The 20,426-nt window shown below is 35.8% G+C and overlaps 2 protein-coding genes across 10 annotated transcripts; both read right to left on the bottom strand.

Moving 5' to 3' along the window:
• Positions 1-4,403: 4,403 nt before the first annotated feature.
• On the bottom strand, positions 4,404-9,009 carry LOC145108619 (YbaK/aminoacyl-tRNA synthetase-associated domain-containing protein). Of its 2 annotated transcripts, none has more exons than XM_079045665.1 (12): positions 8,857-9,009; positions 8,220-8,279; positions 7,919-7,972; positions 7,753-7,813; positions 7,010-7,107; positions 6,782-6,831; positions 6,608-6,690; positions 6,480-6,550; positions 6,294-6,417; positions 6,063-6,172; positions 5,866-5,964; positions 4,404-4,718 (listed from the first exon to the last, which is right to left on the bottom strand). In XM_079045665.1, exons 1-12 carry the CDS (start codon positions 8,893-8,895, stop codon positions 4,647-4,649), a joined length of 921 nt encoding a protein of 306 aa, XP_078901791.1. In that variant the 5' UTR covers positions 8,896-9,009; the 3' UTR covers positions 4,404-4,646. The 2 variants fall into 2 exon arrangements, with proteins under 2 accessions (XP_078901791.1, XP_078901792.1); XM_079045666.1 differs by having other exon boundaries at positions 7,031-7,107; positions 8,857-9,008.
• A 3,704-nt stretch (positions 9,010-12,713) lies between these two features.
• On the bottom strand, positions 12,714-19,955 carry LOC145108618 (uncharacterized). 8 transcript variants are annotated; one of them, XM_079045664.1, is made up of 12 exons: positions 19,847-19,955; positions 19,212-19,719; positions 18,905-19,017; positions 14,742-14,889; positions 14,387-14,657; positions 14,233-14,316; positions 14,018-14,149; positions 13,857-13,938; positions 13,685-13,775; positions 13,454-13,586; positions 12,994-13,379; positions 12,714-12,916 (listed from the first exon to the last, which is right to left on the bottom strand). In XM_079045664.1, the coding sequence occupies exons 4-10, from the start codon at positions 14,862-14,864 to the stop codon at positions 13,542-13,544; spliced, it is 828 nt and encodes a 275-aa protein (XP_078901790.1). In that variant the 5' UTR covers positions 14,865-14,889; positions 18,905-19,017; positions 19,212-19,719; positions 19,847-19,955; the 3' UTR covers positions 12,714-12,916; positions 12,994-13,379; positions 13,454-13,541. The 8 variants fall into 8 exon arrangements, with proteins under 8 accessions (XP_078901790.1, XP_078901789.1, XP_078901785.1 ...); XM_079045663.1 differs by having other exon boundaries at positions 14,742-14,880; XM_079045659.1 differs by having other exon boundaries at positions 14,742-14,880; positions 18,952-19,017.
• Between the last annotated feature and the right edge of the window lie 471 nt (positions 19,956-20,426).

Raw genomic sequence — 20,426 nt, 5'->3', positions numbered from 1 at the left:
CACCACCATGTCTTTCATACAAATGTCAAGGGCCACCACATGGTCTTCCTATATAACATAAGTCAATGGGTCGGCATTGGTGCCTTCGACCCCCTTATACAGTGAGGAGACTCACCTGAATCACAAAGTCGACTAACACTCAACTCAAAACCGAGCCAACCACAGCTAACTGCTCTCCTACCAAATGATGGGTGCTTAACACCTCCTATCAATCCATACAAGGTAAACCCTAAGTCTACCTTCTAAAAATAGAATTTGACCAAAATTCAACCAAGACAAAATTCAACGGTCAAAGTCAAATTCAACAGCCCATGTTGTCAACTATCCATCCTTACGCCGTGACCAGCCCTTGGTCAAATCGTGAGAGCTCACTCGGTCCGATTCCAACTCATCTCAACTCAACCTAGCCAACTCAGTTAAGGAAAGTCACCTGAGCTAACCTCACGATGTGAGCAGCCTTTTCTCACGTCGTGAGCCCCAAGAAGCTCATCAGAAACGGGATCATCCAATCCTCACGTCGTGAGACCCTATGTTTCACGTCGTGAGCACAGTCTCAAGCCAAAAACTCAACATTTAAGTCCTTAATCCATTAAGATTTGAACTCTAACTTTCCAGAAGGTCTTATAACTCTATATTACACTTGAAAGTCTATGCTTTTAAGACATATATGTCCAATACATGTCTAGATCTCATTTGGGTCAAAAATTGAAGAAAAGGACATCCAACTTTCATGCAAGGTTCCAAAACCTAACCATTCACTAGATTTGAACTCCATAACACTCTTAAGGCCCTTATAACCCATAAAGTTGCCAACTCTATGGTTTCCATTCATTCAAACTTGCTCAACAAAGGAGGAAAATGGGACAAAACTTAGATCTAGCCACAAATAACAATAAAGGAGGAAGCTTTGACACTTACAAGGGTCCAAAAACAATGTTAGGTGATGATGTGATGATGATTCCTTGCAATCCTTTTCAAAAGATCACCTTCTTCTTCTTCTTCTTCTTCTCTTCTTCTCCAAACCAAGAATTGCTCCAAAATGGCCAAGAATTAAGCAAGTGATGAAGGCTAGGGTTTTCTGAGGTGAAAGAGGGTTTGGAGGCTGATGATGAATCACAAAGCTTACTAACACTCAGCTCAAAACCGAGCCGACCACAACTAACTGCTCTCCTGCCAAATGATGGGTGCTTAACACCTCCTATCAATCTACACAAGGTAAACCATAAGTCTACCTTCTAAAAAAGAATTTGACAAAAAGTCAACTTAAGCCAAAGTCAACGGTCAAAGTCAAAATTCAACATCCCATAATGTCAAATATCCATCCCCACGTCGTGACCAGCCCTTGGTTACGTCATGAGAGCTCACTTGGTCCGATTCCAACTCATCTCGACTCAACTTCGCCAACTCAGTCAAGGAACTCACCTGAGCTGACCTCATGATGTGAGTAGCCTTTTCTCACGTCTTGAGCCCCAAGAAGCTCATCAGAAACGGGATCATCCAATCGTCACGTCGTGAGACCCTATGTCTCACGTTGTGAGCACAGTCTGAAGCCAAAAACTCAACATTTAAGTCCTTAATCCATTAAGCTTTGAACTCTAACTTTCCAGAAGGTCTTATAACTCTATAATACACTTGAAAGTCGATGCTTTTAAAACATATATGTCAAATACATGTCTAGATCTCATTTGGGTCAAAAACTGAAGAAAATGACATCCAACTTTCATGCAAGGTTCCAAAACCCAACCATTCACTAGATCTAAACGTCATAACACTCTTAATGCCATTATAACCCATAAAGTTGCCAACTTTATGGTTTTCATTCATTCAAACTTGCTCAACCAATCAGGAATGCAGGACAAAACTTAGATCTAGCTACAAATAACAATAAAGGAGGAAGCTTTGACACTTACAAGGATCCAAAAACAATGTTAGGTGATGATGATGATGATGATGATGATTCCTTGCAAGCCTCTTCAAAAGATTACATTCTTCTTCTTCTTCTTCTTCTTCTCTTCTTCTCTAAACCAAGAATTGCTCTAAAATGGCAAAGAATCAAGCAAGTGATGAAGGCTAGGGTTTTCTGAGGTGAAATAGGGTTTGGAGGTTGATAATGAATCCTAAAATGGGTTTAGAGGTGCTTAAATATGAAGGAAACCCTAAAAGATCATGGGCTTGGGCTACATCAGTTCTCACGTCGTGAGCCTCTATGTCTCACGTCGTGAGACCAGTCCCAAACAAAAGTTTTCATCTTAGCCCATCTCACGTCGTGAGCCTCTATGTCTCACGTCGTGAGGTTCATTTTCTTCCAAAATCCAACCTTTTGACTCCTTAAAACTCTAATTCGATTCATCCAGGAAAACGGGTGTTACAAGTTCTTTCCTTCATGTTGAGTTGAGAGATATTAATTGTCTAGTTTAGTTTAAAGAAGAAAGAGAATGTATCAAATAAGAAAAAGTTAGGTTGGAGCGGGGGTAACTAGGAAGAGGTGGTTGTTGTTTTTTTTTTATAAATTATAAATAAGACAAATGATAAGTAAATAAAAAAGAAATTGATAAGGGTAATATAGTCATTTTAAGTCAAATAGGGACCAAATACGCAACAAAAACAAATAATAGGGATTGACCGAGTTAAAAAACTTTGTTAGGGACCAACCACGCAGATTACTCTAAACCATAGGGACCATTCGTGTAATTTAACCAAAATTAAATTAATACACATCTATTAGACTGACACGTGGCAAATAATTAATAAGGAGTTGTATTAGACTGACATATGACAACACAAAACTTTTTTTTATTAATATAGGGAGATTTAGTTTTACATAAATATGTTTTTTATCCATTAATATCTTTATATCTGTTAGAAATTATTCGATTTTATCCTTATTATAGATTTTCTAGGTTACTATGATATTAAGTTAGGTAAATATCATAAAAATCATTAAGTTTTCAAGTTTTTATTTGAAAAACCATTGTTTTATTCTTTTTTCAGAAAAACAACCAATCATATTTCTTACGGTTTTCATAAAAAACACATAAAAAAAGTTCAAAAAACATCATTTTTTTTTAAATTTCATTACATCTCAATTTCTGTTTCTTATCACATCGAATATATGTAAGAGATAGCTAAACCTTTAAAATGATCTTCACCTCTGTAGGTTAATAACTCTTTAATTCCACATAAATTGAAGTTTTTTTATTAGATCATAACCCCAACAAATCCCCAATTATAAAACCCTAGCAAAAAATCACATCATCAAAAAAGGTATTATGGGTTTATACCTTCATTGGGTGTTGTTAATTTGACCAAATTGTGTTAGATTCTTTCAATAGTTGACCCCAGTATCTATATTTCCTCATTAAGGCATTATACTTCCAATTAAATCAAAATCATTACATATCTCTCAATGTTTTTGCTTAAAATGGCATATTAAGTCCAACAAACAAAAAAGCTTGGGTGTTACAACTAGAGAATGGATGTGGAAAAGCTTCAATGTCATACTTGTAGATTCTACAAAGAAACCCATAATTACCAAATAAGGAAATTTGAATTTTATTATATGGACAAAATTTTCAAGATACAAATGGATGACAAAGAAATGGGATTTGAATGTTTGTGTTGAAGGACCAAAGGTGATTTTATTTATCGTATTTACTTTCAACATATATTAAGTATAAATCTATCATTAAACACTCCATCCGCACTTGATATGTACAAGTTTTTGGGTGTAGCACGCTGCACGTATGACAAGGGGAAAAAAACAAAAATGACCTTGTTTCATCGTTATTTGGTCCAAAATTTTGAAAAGCAATGTATTAAATTCTGGTGAAAAACTGCAATAATATGTATAAACGTTTTTTTTTTTTTTGGTACAAGAATAAATCCCAACTAATGAACCAACCAACCTTGGTGTGGTGGCCCAGAATATAAACCCGAGAGTCCGAGACCCATAAAATACATGGCAAACTTTGTGGAGCCAGACATGTAAGGTTTGAAATTTTAGTTTGTCTCAAACTAGTTTCTCAAGTCTGAATGAAGTTAAATACCAGTTTTGTCACACTCACACACTAATCTCAAGTTCTCTAAACTAAAGCCATATTAATTAATACACGAAAAAACATTGTGTAGTGTATTTGACATTCCTTGTGTGTATCGATGTTAACTGATGTTAGTAGGACAGAAGTTGCAGGTTTTAGTTTCCATCCAAGAAGATAGGGTAGAGACCTGTTTTTGATATTTATCTCGTATGTGCAATAATGATGTAATGCCTCGTCATAAAAATAAATAAATAAATAAATAAAACATGCATCTAAGGTACCAACTAGCATTTGGGGATGAATATAACATGTAGATAGATAATGGAAGTACGTGCATGCAACTAGTACTAAACAAGGTACAAGACGTAGTAAACATTTTAGTTTCCAATAACAGGATTCTTGGTGCTCTCAACAATTGCGGTGTTCAAAAACAAACAACCAACTGCAGTTGCGGTATCTGGACTAAGAAATCCTCAAAAACGTATAAAGAAAAAAGAAAAATAATAATAACCACCCATCAAGCTGTGAAATGTTTCAAAGAAAAGCAAGAGATTGTGAGATTAGCAACCAGCATCCATGATTTGACAAACAATTAAACCTCCCTTTCCATCACTTTTTTTTTGCTGGGCAGTGGGTACCAGCAACAAAGCCTTCCGTGTAGGCTGTATTTTTAAACATCGTCTGAAACACCAAAGTCCAAACCAAATAATAAGTATTTATTTAACTAAGGGGTTAAATGCAAAAAAATAAAATAGCAACATAATTTGATTTTTATAGCATCATCCTACACTAGTTTTTTTCTTCAGATTACATTACACCAAATTATATTTCCAAACACAAAAAATATTGGGTAGATTCTAAAAGTCAGATAGATGCCTAGATGATTGATTATACAAATAACTTGCAGTACAGCATCGTCATAACACTCTATTAGATTATTACAGGCCAGCATTGTACTTTGATGAATCGAGTCTAGTATAACTATAACTATAACTATATATGGGTGTTGAAACTAGGCTTTCCCTCCTCCTTTTACAAATTTTTATTTGCCCTTCATGTTTTTTTCTTCCAATTCATCATTTCTCATAACATAATTTATATGGGTTTTAAAGAGAATGAACAAAGAAAGGAACATACACAAGGATATCAAGTTTATGTAGAGCAACAGATAGCAGATTAATGTGACTCAATTTTTGACACATGCTGATTGATGTCATGGGAAGAAAAACAACACTTGCTAAGTTGCTTCTTATTGCATTAATAATGACAATGTTACACCTATTATACTTCTTCAACCACATGGCCAAGATTGAGTCTTTAGAAAGGAATCAATGGGACAAAACTGGCAATTTGTTGTCCCAACCAAACAAAAGACATGAATGCCCCCATCTCATATCATCAATAATGTAGATGGATAGGTGATCTGGAGCTAAACGAGTAGAGTCGCGTTAATAATGTGAAGCAATTCATCATGAACGAAACATACTTGAATTTGAGAAACGTATATAGGATCAAAATGTCTAATTTTTTCATCAGCCTTGTATGGACTAGCAATAGAGTTAAGTAGCGTTTGGGTTTGGTATTATGATGATTTCCTCCATTTTGTTAAATTTTTCATTGAAATGTAGCCTTTAATGACACAATGCATCCAAGTCCAAGCTTAGCTGTACAAGTAGATCCACTCTTAAAGACTAAAAAAATCACCATTCCGATTTAGTTGGGCACAGACACGGTTGCTTTCTTTAACTCAAACTTGTGTGTGTGTGTGTGTGTGTGAGTTGCTAGTGCTAGATAGACATGGAAGACAAGTAGAGAAAGAAACACTGACAGCTAGATTTTTCAGCTCCAAGCTAAGATTCTTCTTTAGATGGCTGGATACCAGTTGTTCCCCATCGCCATGCTGCTGCTTAATGTTTTGATCTTTCATCTGCATGAATTTTTTACATCTCAAGATACATAGATAGATAAAGTTAAAGAGTTTATTACTTATTAGAGAGAGAGAGAGAGACTAGTAGTAAGTAGTACCTCGGAAAGAACAATGGCTGATGCTTTCTCTACTATTTCTTGAATAAACTTTTCAGGATCAGCAAAAGAGTTTGTCATTATCTCCTTCTTGGAAACCTTTGATGCTTTGGCTACATTACATTTACATCAATCAGTATAGTATCAGCCACATAAAAAGATCAAAAGGTTAACAAAATCTAAAACTTTCCAGGATCAACAACAACAAAAAGCATCTAAGAATTGTAACAATACCAGTAGCAGAGACTGGCTTGCTGTCAATCTTCAAAGAAGCTGTTTTCTCCATAACATCGGTGTTGACAGATGGAACTAAAGCAGCTAAATCTGGAGGTTGATCCTTCCCTACACAAGGATTAGCCTAGAAACAACAATTACTTAGAATCAAATTTTTAAGGGACCAAATAACCAATCTTTTCTTACCTCAAGATCAACATAGGCAACCATTCTTCCTACTGACTTGAGAAACTTTTCAAGATCCTGTATGTGAAGGGCTGCAACCAGATTTATCAATAAATAAGCCTAAAATATTTAAGAATGGTGACACTTACAGATGGTTGTATCATTGGAGAGTGGATGGAAGAAGCAGCACTCCTGAGTTTTGAAACCTTGATCCAACAACAACGAAACATGCCTTCACAAATCAAATTAACAAAACAACTGCTATGAGAATCCAGTATTTATGGTCTTGTTAGTTGTTACAAGATTAAAACAACCCAACTCACTTAGCTGACTCATTCACAAGTGCGAATGGAGTAACACAGCCTAAAGGCACCTGGACCAATGAGTGTAAGTAATCAATGTAAAAGATATTTGATGGAAGGAACATATAAATGAAGGCAGGTTTGTAAAATGTTAAGCTTCCTTTCCCTAAATTTCTCTATGATTTAGTTATTTCTTCATTAAGTCAAAAAAAAAAAAAAAAAAAAAAAAATCATCTATATATAGATTACATTAAAAATGCATTTAGGAACCTCAAGTATTTCTCCAACTGCTTCTTCAGGTGCCATTCTCACCGCTCCTTTTCCAAGCCCAAGCCTTTGAGATAGAACTGCTCAGCTTCAAAGCCACAATGAGTGTTATAAAAATCCAGAAAAGTACAAAGTGTTATATTAATGACTTTTGCAATAAATAATATAAAACTAAACAAACTGTATCTCCCTCTATCCCTAAACAGTACTCATGTTATTCTTTTTGGTCCACAGCATTTACTTAATCTGAAATTCAAATTTTGTTTTATGAATATGCTTTCAAGACAGAAGGGTGCTTTGACTAGTGGTCAAAACTTATATTAATAGAACTAAATGCAAGAAATAGCATTTATTTGTGTATTATATTATAGCATCTTACTTTCATTTCATTGTATTATAAGATTCTACATCCATTTTTCTCCTTATTAAGGCACTCTACTTTGAAAACTTTGTTACTAGGATATCGTAGTTCAAAAAATAGCAGTGAAAATTGCTTTGTATTCAACTTAGTAGACTTTTCAAATTACAATATGAAGAAATGAAAGTAGGATGCTATACTCTTAAACAAATCAATGGAAGAAGTAGTTGTTTAACTTTAACCAAATATTAAGATGTGATGTGAGTACACTTTTCATGGGACAGAGGAAGTAACATAATTAGTATGGTGTCCAAAACAACAAGGATAAGAAAGCCACCAAATGTCAGACATTGGAGAGCAAACTAACCTTTTAGGTCTACTGTGGTATCAGCCAAGGCTGAAACAATATAAAATCTGTGCTTCTTATCCTATATGTAAAAAAGTAAAATATATACATATACACATGCATTAGATCATAGAACACAAAGTGATACTATATGCCAATCCAAAACCAAAATATTTGAATATAATACCTTTAGGAATAAGTTTTTACTCAATCCACCTTTGATATGTCCAACATACTTGGCCTTATACAAGAGATAGACAAACAGAAACAAAACAAATTAAAGAAAATTGCAATATTTTGTTACAGAGAACATGATTTTGCAGTGCGTTTGGCATGTATTGTAGGCAAAAATTGCAATATTTTGTTCTATCTACCCAGAAAATGCAAAAGACGTTAATGCCCATTGAAAATATCTCCAGAAAGCTTTATCCAGTTCAGTTATGTCTCATGTAAAAACGCAGCCTTTGTATTGCATTAGATTTAGTTACCTGGGCTTCAACAGTCATCACTACAGGATGCTCATACTGCGAAAATTTTATCTGTTGAGCCTGATACATACAATGGATATGTTATTGCTTAAAGAATATAACAACTGATAAGATCCACCAACAAGCATACTTAAAACTAGTTACAAATGTTAAATAGTCAGGCCATGATCACACTCAGTGGGAAACAAAACCTCATTTATCAGGACAAAACTTAATAATAATAGAAGAAGAAAAATAATTACATTGTATTAAGGGAAAGATTATCACATGGAAAATGGTTATAGATCTTGTTACTAGCTCACGCCCAACAGTAGTCGATTTCTACTAATACTAGCTACGAAGTTTGAGTTTGTAAACGAGTAAGCTAAGCTCTCACTCACGAGACTCCAACAAAAACACACTAATGAAGCATAATATAAAGTGCAAACATATATGCCCGTGAAGATAGAACCTTAAGTTGTTTGATCTTGCACTACTTTTTTGGCAGATTAATAATGGCTGTTGCTTTTTCATTGCTTCAACCTGGGATTTTAAACCCAAATTTATTCGAAACTCTATCAGTCGATAGTAAAATTAGAATTGGACGACGAGGTTGATGAATCCAGGAGATTACGCATTTTGTTAAGAAAAATCGAACCTGTAAGCGTTCAAGAAGTTGCCCTTTCGAAAAACCCATCTCTCCGAATTTTGTAGACGCCGCAACCCCAGGGAGAGACTGAAATGCAACTCAACCTGTAATACTCGCTTTGCTTGACCCAAAAACTTGGAAAATGTAGGTTTTGGTGGTAATACATAAAACCCTAATCCTAAACTATATTTGTTAATTGCATCCGTATTTTTTAATTAGTTTTTAGCAAAATCAAATTATTGTTTGGATTTTGGATTAGTTTTAGTTTATAAAGCACCAACGGAAGAAATCCATACAAAGTAAAAAAAAATAAAAACCAATAACAATTATTTATTTATTTATATTATTTGTTTTTAATTTAATATATATTTTTAATATAATTTACAAATTTATAAAATTATTTTTTAGGAGTTTAGAAAGTTTCATTTATTATAATAACTAGTTGAGTCACCCCGCTTCGCGGGGTCAGATATGTTCGTTTTAACATTTGGACGGCGCGCAACGTTAATAGAAACATATGAAACATTACATAGTAGAAACATATGAAACATTAAACATTACATAGTCGATATTACCAAAAAACGGATATTTACCGTTGTACATATGTTTAGTAATGTTAATGGAAACGTACGGAAGATTACATAGTCGATATCGGTAACAAACGGACACTCGCTATCCTGTAGATTTTATAGATTTTATATGTAGGGAAGATCTTTCAGGATTTTCGAATACGCTTCTATGGCGATGTTGAATCTTTCATGCATCGCTTCGAAGGAGTCTATCATGATAGTCGTTTCTTTATCGATATCTTTAATGAGTTCCGTCGTGATGACGTAGTGACTGTATTGCAGAAACGATGGTGATTCTTTGAGAAGGTTTTGTCTCATGGTGGAGATGGTGGCGTAAGTTGTTTCTATCATAGTGATGTTGTTCTTCATGGTGTTCGCCTGCTCGATTAGCTGTGTGATGATGTTTTCCAACTTTTCTTTGCTGGCGATTTAAAGAAAGTAGTGCTTTATATAGAAAATGTATGGGTATGAGATAATTTTAAATTTTTTGTTTTGTGGGCTGATAGAATCTTAGATAGGTATATGATGACCTATGTATTTGGATAGATCGTGGGGTGTTTAGTATATTTGTCAGTTTTTTTTTTGGTGCAGGGCCTTAAAAGAAGCGTTATATATTTTGTTTATTCAATATGTCGGTAATATACTGATGTGTATGGATATCTGTGTTGAAAATTAGAATAGTATATAGTGACAATTAGAAAGTAAACATAAGCAGAACGGTTAACCATGCCATATATTTGTTAAACATGTTTACATTTTGACGTTGTGCAAAAGACCAAAAGAGGTGGTTGTTTTCGCGTCACCCGTCAGTCCATGTATGGCTGATCGTCTTCTGGAATCTTTTTCATGTCCTTTTTCAGCTTGCCGATGATCGATTAAGTCTCTTTCTTCAAGTTGTAGATGGTTTGGATTGCTTTTGCTCCGTCGTAGTGGGTGGTGGTGAGAATGTCTTTGATCTGGAGATAGTTTGTATACCTGGAGCGACGGTTCATCTTCTCCATTATTTCTTCCCTCAGCTGTTGGTGTAAGAAGAAGTCATTCTCGACGTTTGCCAATGTTGTTTTCTCCTCCTCCGCCTGGACGATGAGGAGCTGGATGATCTTTTCCATTTCTGCTGGTTTCATTTTTTCAAGCTCACTGGTTTTCTTTGTACTGATAGTATGAATAGATGGGATATAGAATCATGATGGGGTTAGTAGATTTATAGATGGTGTATTAATGGTGATGACGCTTCGGTTGTCCAACTTAAATGATTCATGATTTCGGAAGTGATGGAAAGTCGGCTGGAGTTATGGAAGCTGGATGTGTATTGATCACCGTGAAGTGGTAGGTGGGAATAGTGTGTTGTGTTTAATTTTTTTGTGTTTTTTATTATATTATATTTGACAGGTGGAATGAATTTTTGCAACAACCGTCAACATTTAATTTTAAATTTTATTTAAATATTGTATTAGAGAAGAAATTGTTTTTGTGATTTCAGTTTTCTCGGATTAATTTGTGGCTAACAATGGATTGTATGAATTATAGAGTGTAGTAGAAAACGTTTTAATATTTTATTTAAGTTCGTGTGACGGGCTTTTATAAAATATGAGCTTTGTTGGTAACTGGTTTATATAAGTCCAATTGTTGAATTCATTTGGGTTTCATTGGGTCAATTTATAGTCTATAATGGGATTTATCTGTTGCCTATTCGGAGATGGGTCGTATGGGCTGTAATTTGGACGCTTTTGCGGGGAAGCCAGATGGAATGAATATTTGCAACAATGGTTTTTATTTTATTTTTTTTAATTCTATTTAAATACTATATTGGAGAAGTAAATTTTTTTTGTGATTTGTGTTTTTTTTAATTAATTTGTATTAATAATGGAATGTATTTGTTGACTATATGTATGGTATGTGTGTTTAAAATATTCGGACTTGAATCTTGTATAGCAGTAGTGTTTTAAATTAGATATGTTAGTTTTATAATGGGATAATGACTTGATAGGGTAAGATACTTTTTGAAATGTACACATTTAGTCCTTATTCTTTTTTTTTGTAAAATAAACCCTTATACTTTATTAATATGTACACATTAGGTCCTTTTCACCGGATTCTACAGGTTTTGCTGACGTGGAAGGGTTTATTTTACAAAAAAAAAAGAATAAGGACTAAATGTGTACATTTCAAAAAGTATCTTACCCTATTAAGTCATTTTCCCTTTCTTTTATTTTGTTGAAATGAAATACCCAGGTGGCATCCACATATCCACAACGAGATTTTTCCAACTTTTATTCATCATGAAAAAGAGGGGGAACCCCGATCTCCGGCGACTCCTTTGTGTGTTCCTACACATCACTGGTAGCAAGGAGGAATGATGGCAAAAACAACAAGGTCGAAGGGGGAGGCAGGAGGAAGTAGAGACGATAGTTGGCGGCGAGGAGCTGCTCTGGTAGCCCCCTCGTCGATTCTTTCTTCTTTTTCTGGCAACATATCTCAAAGATGGAGGCAAAGAGAGACAGATCGGAGAAACACAACAGGCAAAGAGAGACGAGAAAGAGAAGGGTCGCCGCCCTTTTCTTGTTGCTGGAGGATCACCCACCTCCGGTGACTAAGCTAATTAATTGTTATTTAGTGCCACTTGTGCTTCCACATCAGCAAAACCTGTAGAGTCCGGTGAAAAGGACCTAATGTGTACATATTAATAAAGTATAAGGGTTTATTTTACAAAAAAAAGAATAAGGACTAAATGTGTACAATTCAAAAAGTATCTTACCCTATCAAGTCATTTTCCCTAAAAGAAAATCAGTATATGACCGGTATACCAGGTATAGCCGGTCACAAGGATTGCATTGTTACAAAAAATAAAGTATAAGGGTTTATTTTACAAAAAAAAAAGAATAAAGACTAAATGTGTACATTTCAAAAAGTATCTTACCCTATCAAGTCATTATCCCTTTTATAATTTTAAGATATGGGCTTTATCGGAAGGTGGTTTTTTTGGTTTATATAAGTTCAATTGGTCAACAGAATTGGCTTTGTAAAATTTTGGTACACAGTGCATCGGTTAATAAATTTGTGTTTACGAAAAAAAAATTTAAATGCAATTGCGTTATCCATTTTAAATTAGATATGTTTGCTTTATAATTTTAAGATATGGGCTTTATCGGAAGGTGATTTTTTTGGTTTATATAAGTTCAATTGGTGAACAAAATTGGCTTTCTAAAATCTTGATACACAGTGCATGGGTTAATAAATTTATGTTTATGATTTTTTTTTAAATGCAACTGTGTTATCCATTTTTGTTGTATTTGCATAAAAACTGTAAATAGTTGTGGTCATAGATAGTTCAAAACCAAAAACGGTTGTACATGGTGACAGATTGTTCGGAGAAGAAACCGTTGTTGTTCAGAGAGTATCTTGTACAAAAAAAAAAGGAAGCAAACATGAGGGAAAGAGCCTGTATTTGGTGATTCATCTCTTTCGAGTGCGTTTTCCGTCTTCGGATGGGGTTGCGTCATCTGTGAAAGATTAAAAAAGACATGTTGTAAAAATAGATTTGGCTTAACAGATATGTATATTAACATACGATACATACCGTTTGTACTAAATGACAGATTCTGTGCGGCATGTGTTGTTGATATCGGTGTGTCAGGTGAGGTATGTTGTGATGTAGATCTTGTTGGTGGAATCTGGGACGGAGTTGCTGGAATTGCTGTTTATGAGACGGTTTTTGATAGTTCAAGGTCGACTATTATGAAACGTAGGTTTTCTAAAGTGGATGTTCTTAGCATCTGGATGGACATTTTTTTTAACTTCTCCTTTGTGTTGGGTGAGAGCTGCTGGTAGAACCTTTCTATTAATGGATGTGTTTTCAGACAGAGAGTTCTCGAGATTAGGACCTAGTAGTTTCCAAGATGAGGTGTCAAATATGATGGCTTGTAATGTGTAGTTGTGTCGGTTATCGTCACACTGAATTTGTGACTGCATATGGAAGTTGACGGTTAGGATGTTTGCTAACGTATTTATGTTTTGTATTAATGGAGAAAGGTACTCACGTTAGTGATGGTTTTTCAATGGCTGCGTGTGCGCTGCAAAACCACTGTGGACCCCTTTTAAAGATTGGATCTCTACAGGTTGGACATGTTATCTGACACCAATTGTCTTGGAACACAAAGCCTGTGATGGATGCTTTCACCATAAATGTTTTGTCTTAGGGATATGCAATTATAACCCGATGTATTATAATATGTGTGTAATGGATGTGACTTATGTAGGAGATCATTTACCAGTAGTTTCGACCGTGTTTTCAATTTGATGTCTTTCAAGGTTGTTGGTATCCCTGAAGGTGCTGACTGTGGACGCATGGGACCGCTAAAACTGTTGTGACATTGAAATAATTATAAGTGTTATTTTCGAGTAAAGGGTGTTTAGAAGATATATATGAGATGTAGAGTTTACAGGTTTATAAGAGATGTAGTTTCTGGGATTTGTGGATTCACATATACATGAGTGCCATGTGATGATCCATGACGTAGCACTCCTGGAAGGATGGATTTAAATATAAGGGTTAATAAATGTCATACTATGTGTATTTTTTTTGTGTAGTAAATGTATCTTACCGGCCGAAATGGAGGATTTAAGATTCGTGACTACTACTACTGTGATAGCGGGGAGTGGAATAAGCAGACTGCGATCGAATTTTGTTGGAATGGTAATGCATTTTTTCCATAGGTTGACCGCGACTTCGTTACCGTTGTTATTTGTTTACATAATGTTGTTAGTATATAAAAAAATAACATGTTTTAAATGGTTGTTGAATACCATAAGTAATACCTGTTATCTATAAGAATAAGAAGGATAAAGGACTGACCATCTTGTTTTGTACAATCTCTGATCTTCGATAGCACCCCAATGAAGTCTAAATTGGTAATTGTATAAATAGTTGATTGTTGCAACCACAAAAAATTCTAAACGGATTATGTTGGTACCTGGAAAATAGGGTGGGGTTTCTCCAAGATCTATCAGTTCTGGTTTGGAAACAAACCGAAACCAAGTAGTTGGTATAGTCACTGTATCTGGAAGTGGACTGATAATGGAGTTGAGGCCAACATCGATGTAGAAATTGTTTTCTAGCACCTTTTGGTGTCTATCCAATTCAGGGCAACTGTATTCGGATATAGTGTAACAATTAGGAACGTTGAGTATAGATTCTATGTAAGCCTGATTGGTTCGTTGTCCGAGGATCTGTATGGCATCACCCTGTGACATATATATGTATCAATCTGTCATAAGAGTATGTGTTATATGTACATGATAAATAAGTGTTGTTTGTCATAGGCTTACAAATCTGTCAACAGCCAGATACCAGGTTTCATACCGACGAACATCATGTTTCCATTTGCGAAGGATTCTAACCTGTATAGGGGCTCCAACGCCATCGCATTTCAGATCAGATATGGTAACCATGATCTGTATTTCGTTTCTGATAAGACTAAAAGTATGTAAGTAATTGTCCACTGTAGGTGAACATTATAGGCGGATCAAAAGCAAATAATTCGGTAACATAAAGGAAAACATACATGTAATAGGTATAAATATTCATTAATGGTTTCAATTATGGTAACATAGACTGTATAAGTATGTATACGGAAAGGGTATATGGCAGTGATACGATAGACCTCTTTTGGAGTGACCTTGCGTAGTAGATCTTTATATACAACATTCTTTGTTTGGTTGTGTCTGTTGGCTTCATTTGTTTCTATGAGAATCTTTAATGAAGTAGGAGAAGTAGCTCTGGACAATGCTACATATAATTGTCCATGTGAAAAAACCGGTTGTGATAGATAAATTCCAATTTTTTTGAGTGACTGCCCTTGACTTTTATTGATGGTCATAGCATAGCATAATTTAATTGGAAATTGTTTTCGTGAAAAGGTAATGGGTAGATCTGATGGCCTATGTATGAATTTTATGTGAGGAATGTAAACCCTCTGTCCATGTTCCCGTTATTATGGTTGCTTCGACAACAGTTGGTAACAGCTGTGAGACAATAAGACGGGTGCCATTGCATAAACCTTCTCGTTGATTGATGTTTCTCAGCATCATTATGGGCGTGTTTATTTTTAGCTCAAGTGTATGAGGTGGTATCCCTGTAAATGATAAGTTATTTAGGTATTCTATAGGATAGAGGCCTTCTAGATCCGATGTATATTTTCCGTTTGGTTGCATGCTATCCGTACTGCTATATATCTTACTGTTCGTACCAATTTTTTTGAGGATGATAGTATTTATCATGTCAGCCGTTTCGTTTGTTGGACAAACGATTGCCCGGACTGACAGATCGGTCGCAGTGGGATTGTTGAGCATGTTAGTTTCATATACAAAGTGTATGAGATTTTGGAGAGAATCGGAGCCTGGTGGTATCAGTAATGAGGATGGGATTTCTATCCATGAGGTGTCGTGTGGATCATCTATATCAGGCTGTCCAACCAACCCATCGCCAATTTGAAGCAGCCATTCAGCAAAGATGGTCATTGAGGGTGTATCCGTGCCATTATCTATGTTTGAAAGTAACCTCATGTTTTGTGTCAACATGTGAATTTCGAAAAGGCTCCATAAATGCGAATTTGGCAATGTAAAGTCAACAATTTGGGACCGTGTGGCTTTTGGCAAGACGGGAAGGGTCTACCGAAAGTCGCCACAAGAAGAACAGAAATCCCACCAAAAGCATGTTCATTACAGTCTAGTACATCCCGTAAAGATCTGTCGAGATACTCGAAGCATCTTCTATCACTCATCGGCGCTTCGTCCCATATGATCAATGATGTGTGCTGCATAAGATCACCCAACAACGTTCTCTTTTTTATATCACATGATCTCTTAGTGGTTAGGTCGATTGGTATCTTACACCGTGAATGTGCCGTAGTTCCAGAGGGCAAAAGTAAGGATGCGATCCCGGATGCAGCAACTGTCAACACAACTTTTCCTATCGATCTAAAATACGCAAGAATGGTTGTCCACAGGAAGGTCTTTCCGGTACCCCCATGACCATAAACGAACATCAGAATCTGTTTTTTCGCCTTCATGGATGTAACGACATTCTGATAGATTGACATCTGTTGCGTATTTAGCTATGAAAGAAGCTGAGAATGTTGATTAGATAATACGTTCTTGTCATATCTGAGTTCTTCAAGAAGCAGACGGTTCTGCAAGATAGAAAGGCCACGTGAAGATGGCATTGGTAAGTCAAAATTAGCAAGTGATCTCGAAGGCACACAGGAACGAAGGGTATGTTCCAATTTGTAAAGCAACTGCTGACGAATAACATCATCTGTCACACAGAAATTCTTGTCCGGCAGTGTTGCTTTTATGTTGTACAGATAATCATCCGACATTTTTCCATATGCTTCTTCCCACAAACGTCTTGGTTCACCGACTTCACAGAACAGTAATAAATAACAGAAAAAGGGAACGAAGCTGTGACGATGTTGCCCAAACGGAAGCCTCATTGAATGCAGTCATCCATTCAATGTCGTCCCCTATTATCCCTAATGCATTACAGGCAGCTCTGAAGGTTGGATACAGACAGCCAGAGACAGTACGCAGGTCTTCGAAAGATATGCAAGCTTTTTGATGACACAACAACATTCGTAGGTAAAACAATTCGCCAGACGATGGATGAACAAACACAAGACGGCCAACCATTTTTGATGAATCATCCGCCCTACGATCCCATGTTTTAGAAGGAACATCCGACTTGTACTGTTTTGGATAATCAATATATGTGAGGTCGTGACCTGTTTTGTCTCTCGCATTGCTATCAAACCATGCAAGAAGGGTTGTCCTTGTAACAAAAGGATTACGGAGAACCTCTTCTATTGTACTGTTTTCTTTAAACACAATCTGTTGCGTATTCTCTTCATGGACTGCTAGAATCTGGACCGGTGGATATCGATGATGAATATGAAAATCGAATATTCGCCATGCTGCCTCATGAGGACATATATATCTGCCATCTAAAATTTTTTGGATCTCATTAATAGATCGATCAGTCGGCGGTACAGAAGGTAATTCTTCATTCATCTGATTACCCGTTCCAACATCATTCGTTTCTTCACTTTTCTGAATAACATACCTGACACGATCCACTCTTTTTGAAATATACTTGAACAAATATTTGATCATCATATTCCACCCACAGTATTCAACATTTATGTGAGCTTCAAATCGAGAACAAAGTCTTTTGTTATAGGGGACAATATATCCGTTATCTATGATGACCCCTCGTGGTGTTGTGTACCGAACTGACGATCCGCGTTTGTAACGGACATAACCATCTGCATCGAAAAGGGTAGAGGCAAGAAAAGGCTTTGGGAAATGCTTGTTACATTTACCATCCTTCATACATGGGGCCTTTTCATTTAGTAAACCACATGGACCATGAATCATACACGTTGTTATAACCACGAAGAGTCGAGGCTCTGTCAAAGGGTCCGGCAGTTCAGCAGTGATATATGTATCCACCTCCTCTGGCGTCTTGATACTATACGCACTGTTGACCCAAATCAAGGTGTGACAATGGGGCAAACCTCTTTTCTGGAATTCTATTGTATACAAATCTACAGAAAAAAAAGAAAATATATTAATTGCTAAACAGAAGACAAAATGGAATAGATAATAATAAACTGAGTAAAACAATTTATACACACATGTACAATAGAAAACGGACAGGCAGGCAACAAACAGTAAACAATAGTAATTGCAAACAAAAACAAAAGAATGAACTTGTCAGTATTATTGAAATATATATCATCTATTTTATTGAAATAATAAACAAAAAAATGTAATATAGATCACCCAATAAGGAAAAAGAAACATACACGCATCAACTTCTCCAAAAGTCTTGTCCTCCTTTAAAAACTGTATGAATGACTGAACCTTTATCTTAAAAACTCTTGCAACGATATCTGCTCGACTATGGGGGTCTGTCTGACCAAACACATCCATGTAACGTGTAATCTCTGGCCACTTCACATTGCATGTAAATGTAATGAAATACTGTGGATTGCCATATACCCTACAAATAGCCAGAGCATCTTGATAGTGGCTATACATATAGCGAGGACCACCCGTAAAAGATGACGGTAAGAAAATGCGTTTCCCGACAGAGCGAGACAGTCTATCACCCTTTGAAAGAGCATCGTATAAACCGCTAACATATTCTAAACGAAGGTCATCCTGATGTGTTGCAATATATTCGAGGCGTCCCTCCTCAATACAGGTATATGCATCTACTAAATACTGTTGAAAGAGTCTAGATGAATTCAAAATCGTCGACCATATGTGTCGACGACAATGAATATGATAAGCATAATACATATTAACGGTAAGATTTCTTGCATCTGCACCAGTTCGATTACCCAATTTCAAACGTGGAGACGAACCCGACTCACCATATGGAAACAAAATTGGATACTATAGAGGCATGTACATAGGATGAAGCTTACTAATACGCTGGGGAGAACCAGAATTGGAGTGAACAACAATATCATACCGTGCAACATTTGTATCGTCACCAGTAACAATGCAACCCAAGGATCCAGGCAAAGGCAAAGCATACCTACGGTCAGAGACATCATTAAACAAAAAAATAGAATAAGATGGTATATTCATCTCATTAGCCAAGTCTTTAGCACTCTTAAATGTACGCATATATTCGTTATTGTCCTTCAAAAACGTTACCAGAAACGTAACTATATTGTCATCGAAATCAATTCTTTTACGATTCGGAAAAGCAGTCAACCTGTTGCTCACCTCATTATCAGCATCAAAGAGATACAACTGAAGAAACCTAGGCCCCTTCGTAGGATCAGGACAGAACGAACCAATTTTATGACTAATCTGTCCCGAAACCTTAAACACATACGGACCACGACCATCGTTTATTTCCTCATCAACATTAGCCCTAAAAGACGTCATAGCAAACATACTATTATAAGCTCTAATATCCCTCAAAAAACGATCGCTATGAAAAAGCGCAACATATTCAGGTGGAAAAGAAGAAGGATAAGGGAGAATAACATCACCAGACTTGCAACAACGACCATATCTAGGATGATGAGTTGTAGACAATTTTAAACTCCTTTCAACAAACCAAAAATATGCACCACAATATTCACAGACGCAATCACAATCACCAAAATCAACATAATTCAGAAGAACACCAGCAGAACGCATCCGTGAAGAGAGCTGAGGACGCCGAAAAACAGGAGCAACAGCAAGAGCCGAAGAAGAAGCAAGTCCAGCTCCAGAAGAGGACGACCTAACAACACCATACCCCCGTTTACGTTGACCATACATAACAAAAAATATATATAATACAAAAAAAAACACAAAAAAAAGACCGAATCGAAAACAGCAAGACGTAGAAGACAATCGGGAGATCTTACCTCGACCTCACAGAAAAAAACAGAAGAAAGCAAAGAGCAGGTCAAAAACAGAGAAGAAAAGGAATCGTAAGGAACATTAAAGGAAATAAAAAAACAATAAGAAATTAATTAAAAAAAAACAGCAGGGAAAGTCCCAATGGATAGGAAAACGGCAAAGGAACCCTAAACGAAACACGTGGGTGAAACGCAAACAAAGTCTAGAAAAAGTGTCAAACAGCACCCTCCAAAATAGCAAAAACAGAGAAAACCACAAAAACTTACATTCCATACCAAAATAGGAAAGACAGACTAAAACAAAGGACCATTTGTGACAAAAAATGTTGAAGGTCACTATTCCTTAGCATTGTCCAACTTTAATATGTATATAAATTTAATACAAACCTTTTATATAAAAAAAATTGTCTATAAAATACTAAAAATGATATATTCTTTTTGTTTATAAATTTTAATTCATAACTATTTAAATAATTGTTTTTAATTTTTTTACTGGAGTGGGTTAATACTTAAGTTATGTATTTATTAAAATATCTTGTTTTTTAAAAACCTAATGTTTAAATACCAATCCAACTCAATGGTAATT

This window comes from Lactuca virosa, chromosome 4 (genome assembly GCF_052849685.1).
Source record: "Lactuca virosa cultivar CGN04683 chromosome 4, Lactuca_virosa_CGN04683_v6, whole genome shotgun sequence".
In the NCBI taxonomy this organism is placed as follows: Eukaryota; Viridiplantae; Streptophyta; class Magnoliopsida; order Asterales; family Asteraceae; genus Lactuca; species Lactuca virosa.
This window is presented reverse-complemented; position numbering and strand designations above follow the sequence as displayed.

What these genes read in the sequence shown, in the direction of transcription:
- LOC145108618 (XM_079045657.1), bottom strand. Translation starts at nt 19,336, where the DNA reads ATGGTCGTGGTCCGTATGTGTTTAAGGTTTCGGGACAGATTAGTCATA. An exon ending in TCTTTGATGCTGATAATGAG is followed by an intron (nt 19,018 to 19,211) that starts GTGAGCAACAGG and finishes CTCTGACCGTAG; the next exon opens with GTATGCTTTGCCTTTGCCTG. An exon ending in TGGTTCTCCCCAGCGTATTA is followed by an intron (nt 18,800 to 18,904) that starts GTAAGCTTCATC and finishes GAACTGGTGCAG; the next exon opens with ATGCAAGAAATCTTACCGTT.
- LOC145108619 (XM_079045665.1), bottom strand. Translation starts at nt 8,895, where the DNA reads ATGGGTTTTTCGAAAGGGCAACTTCTTGAACGCTTACAG. An exon ending in TACCACAGTAGACCTAAAAG is followed by an intron (nt 7,108 to 7,752) that starts GTTAGTTTGCTC and finishes GAAGCTGAGCAG; the next exon opens with TTCTATCTCAAAGGCTTGGG. An exon ending in TTGCCTATGTTGATCTTGAG is followed by an intron (nt 6,418 to 6,479) that starts GTAAGAAAAGAT and finishes TGTTGTTTCTAG; the next exon opens with GCTAATCCTTGTGTAGGGAA.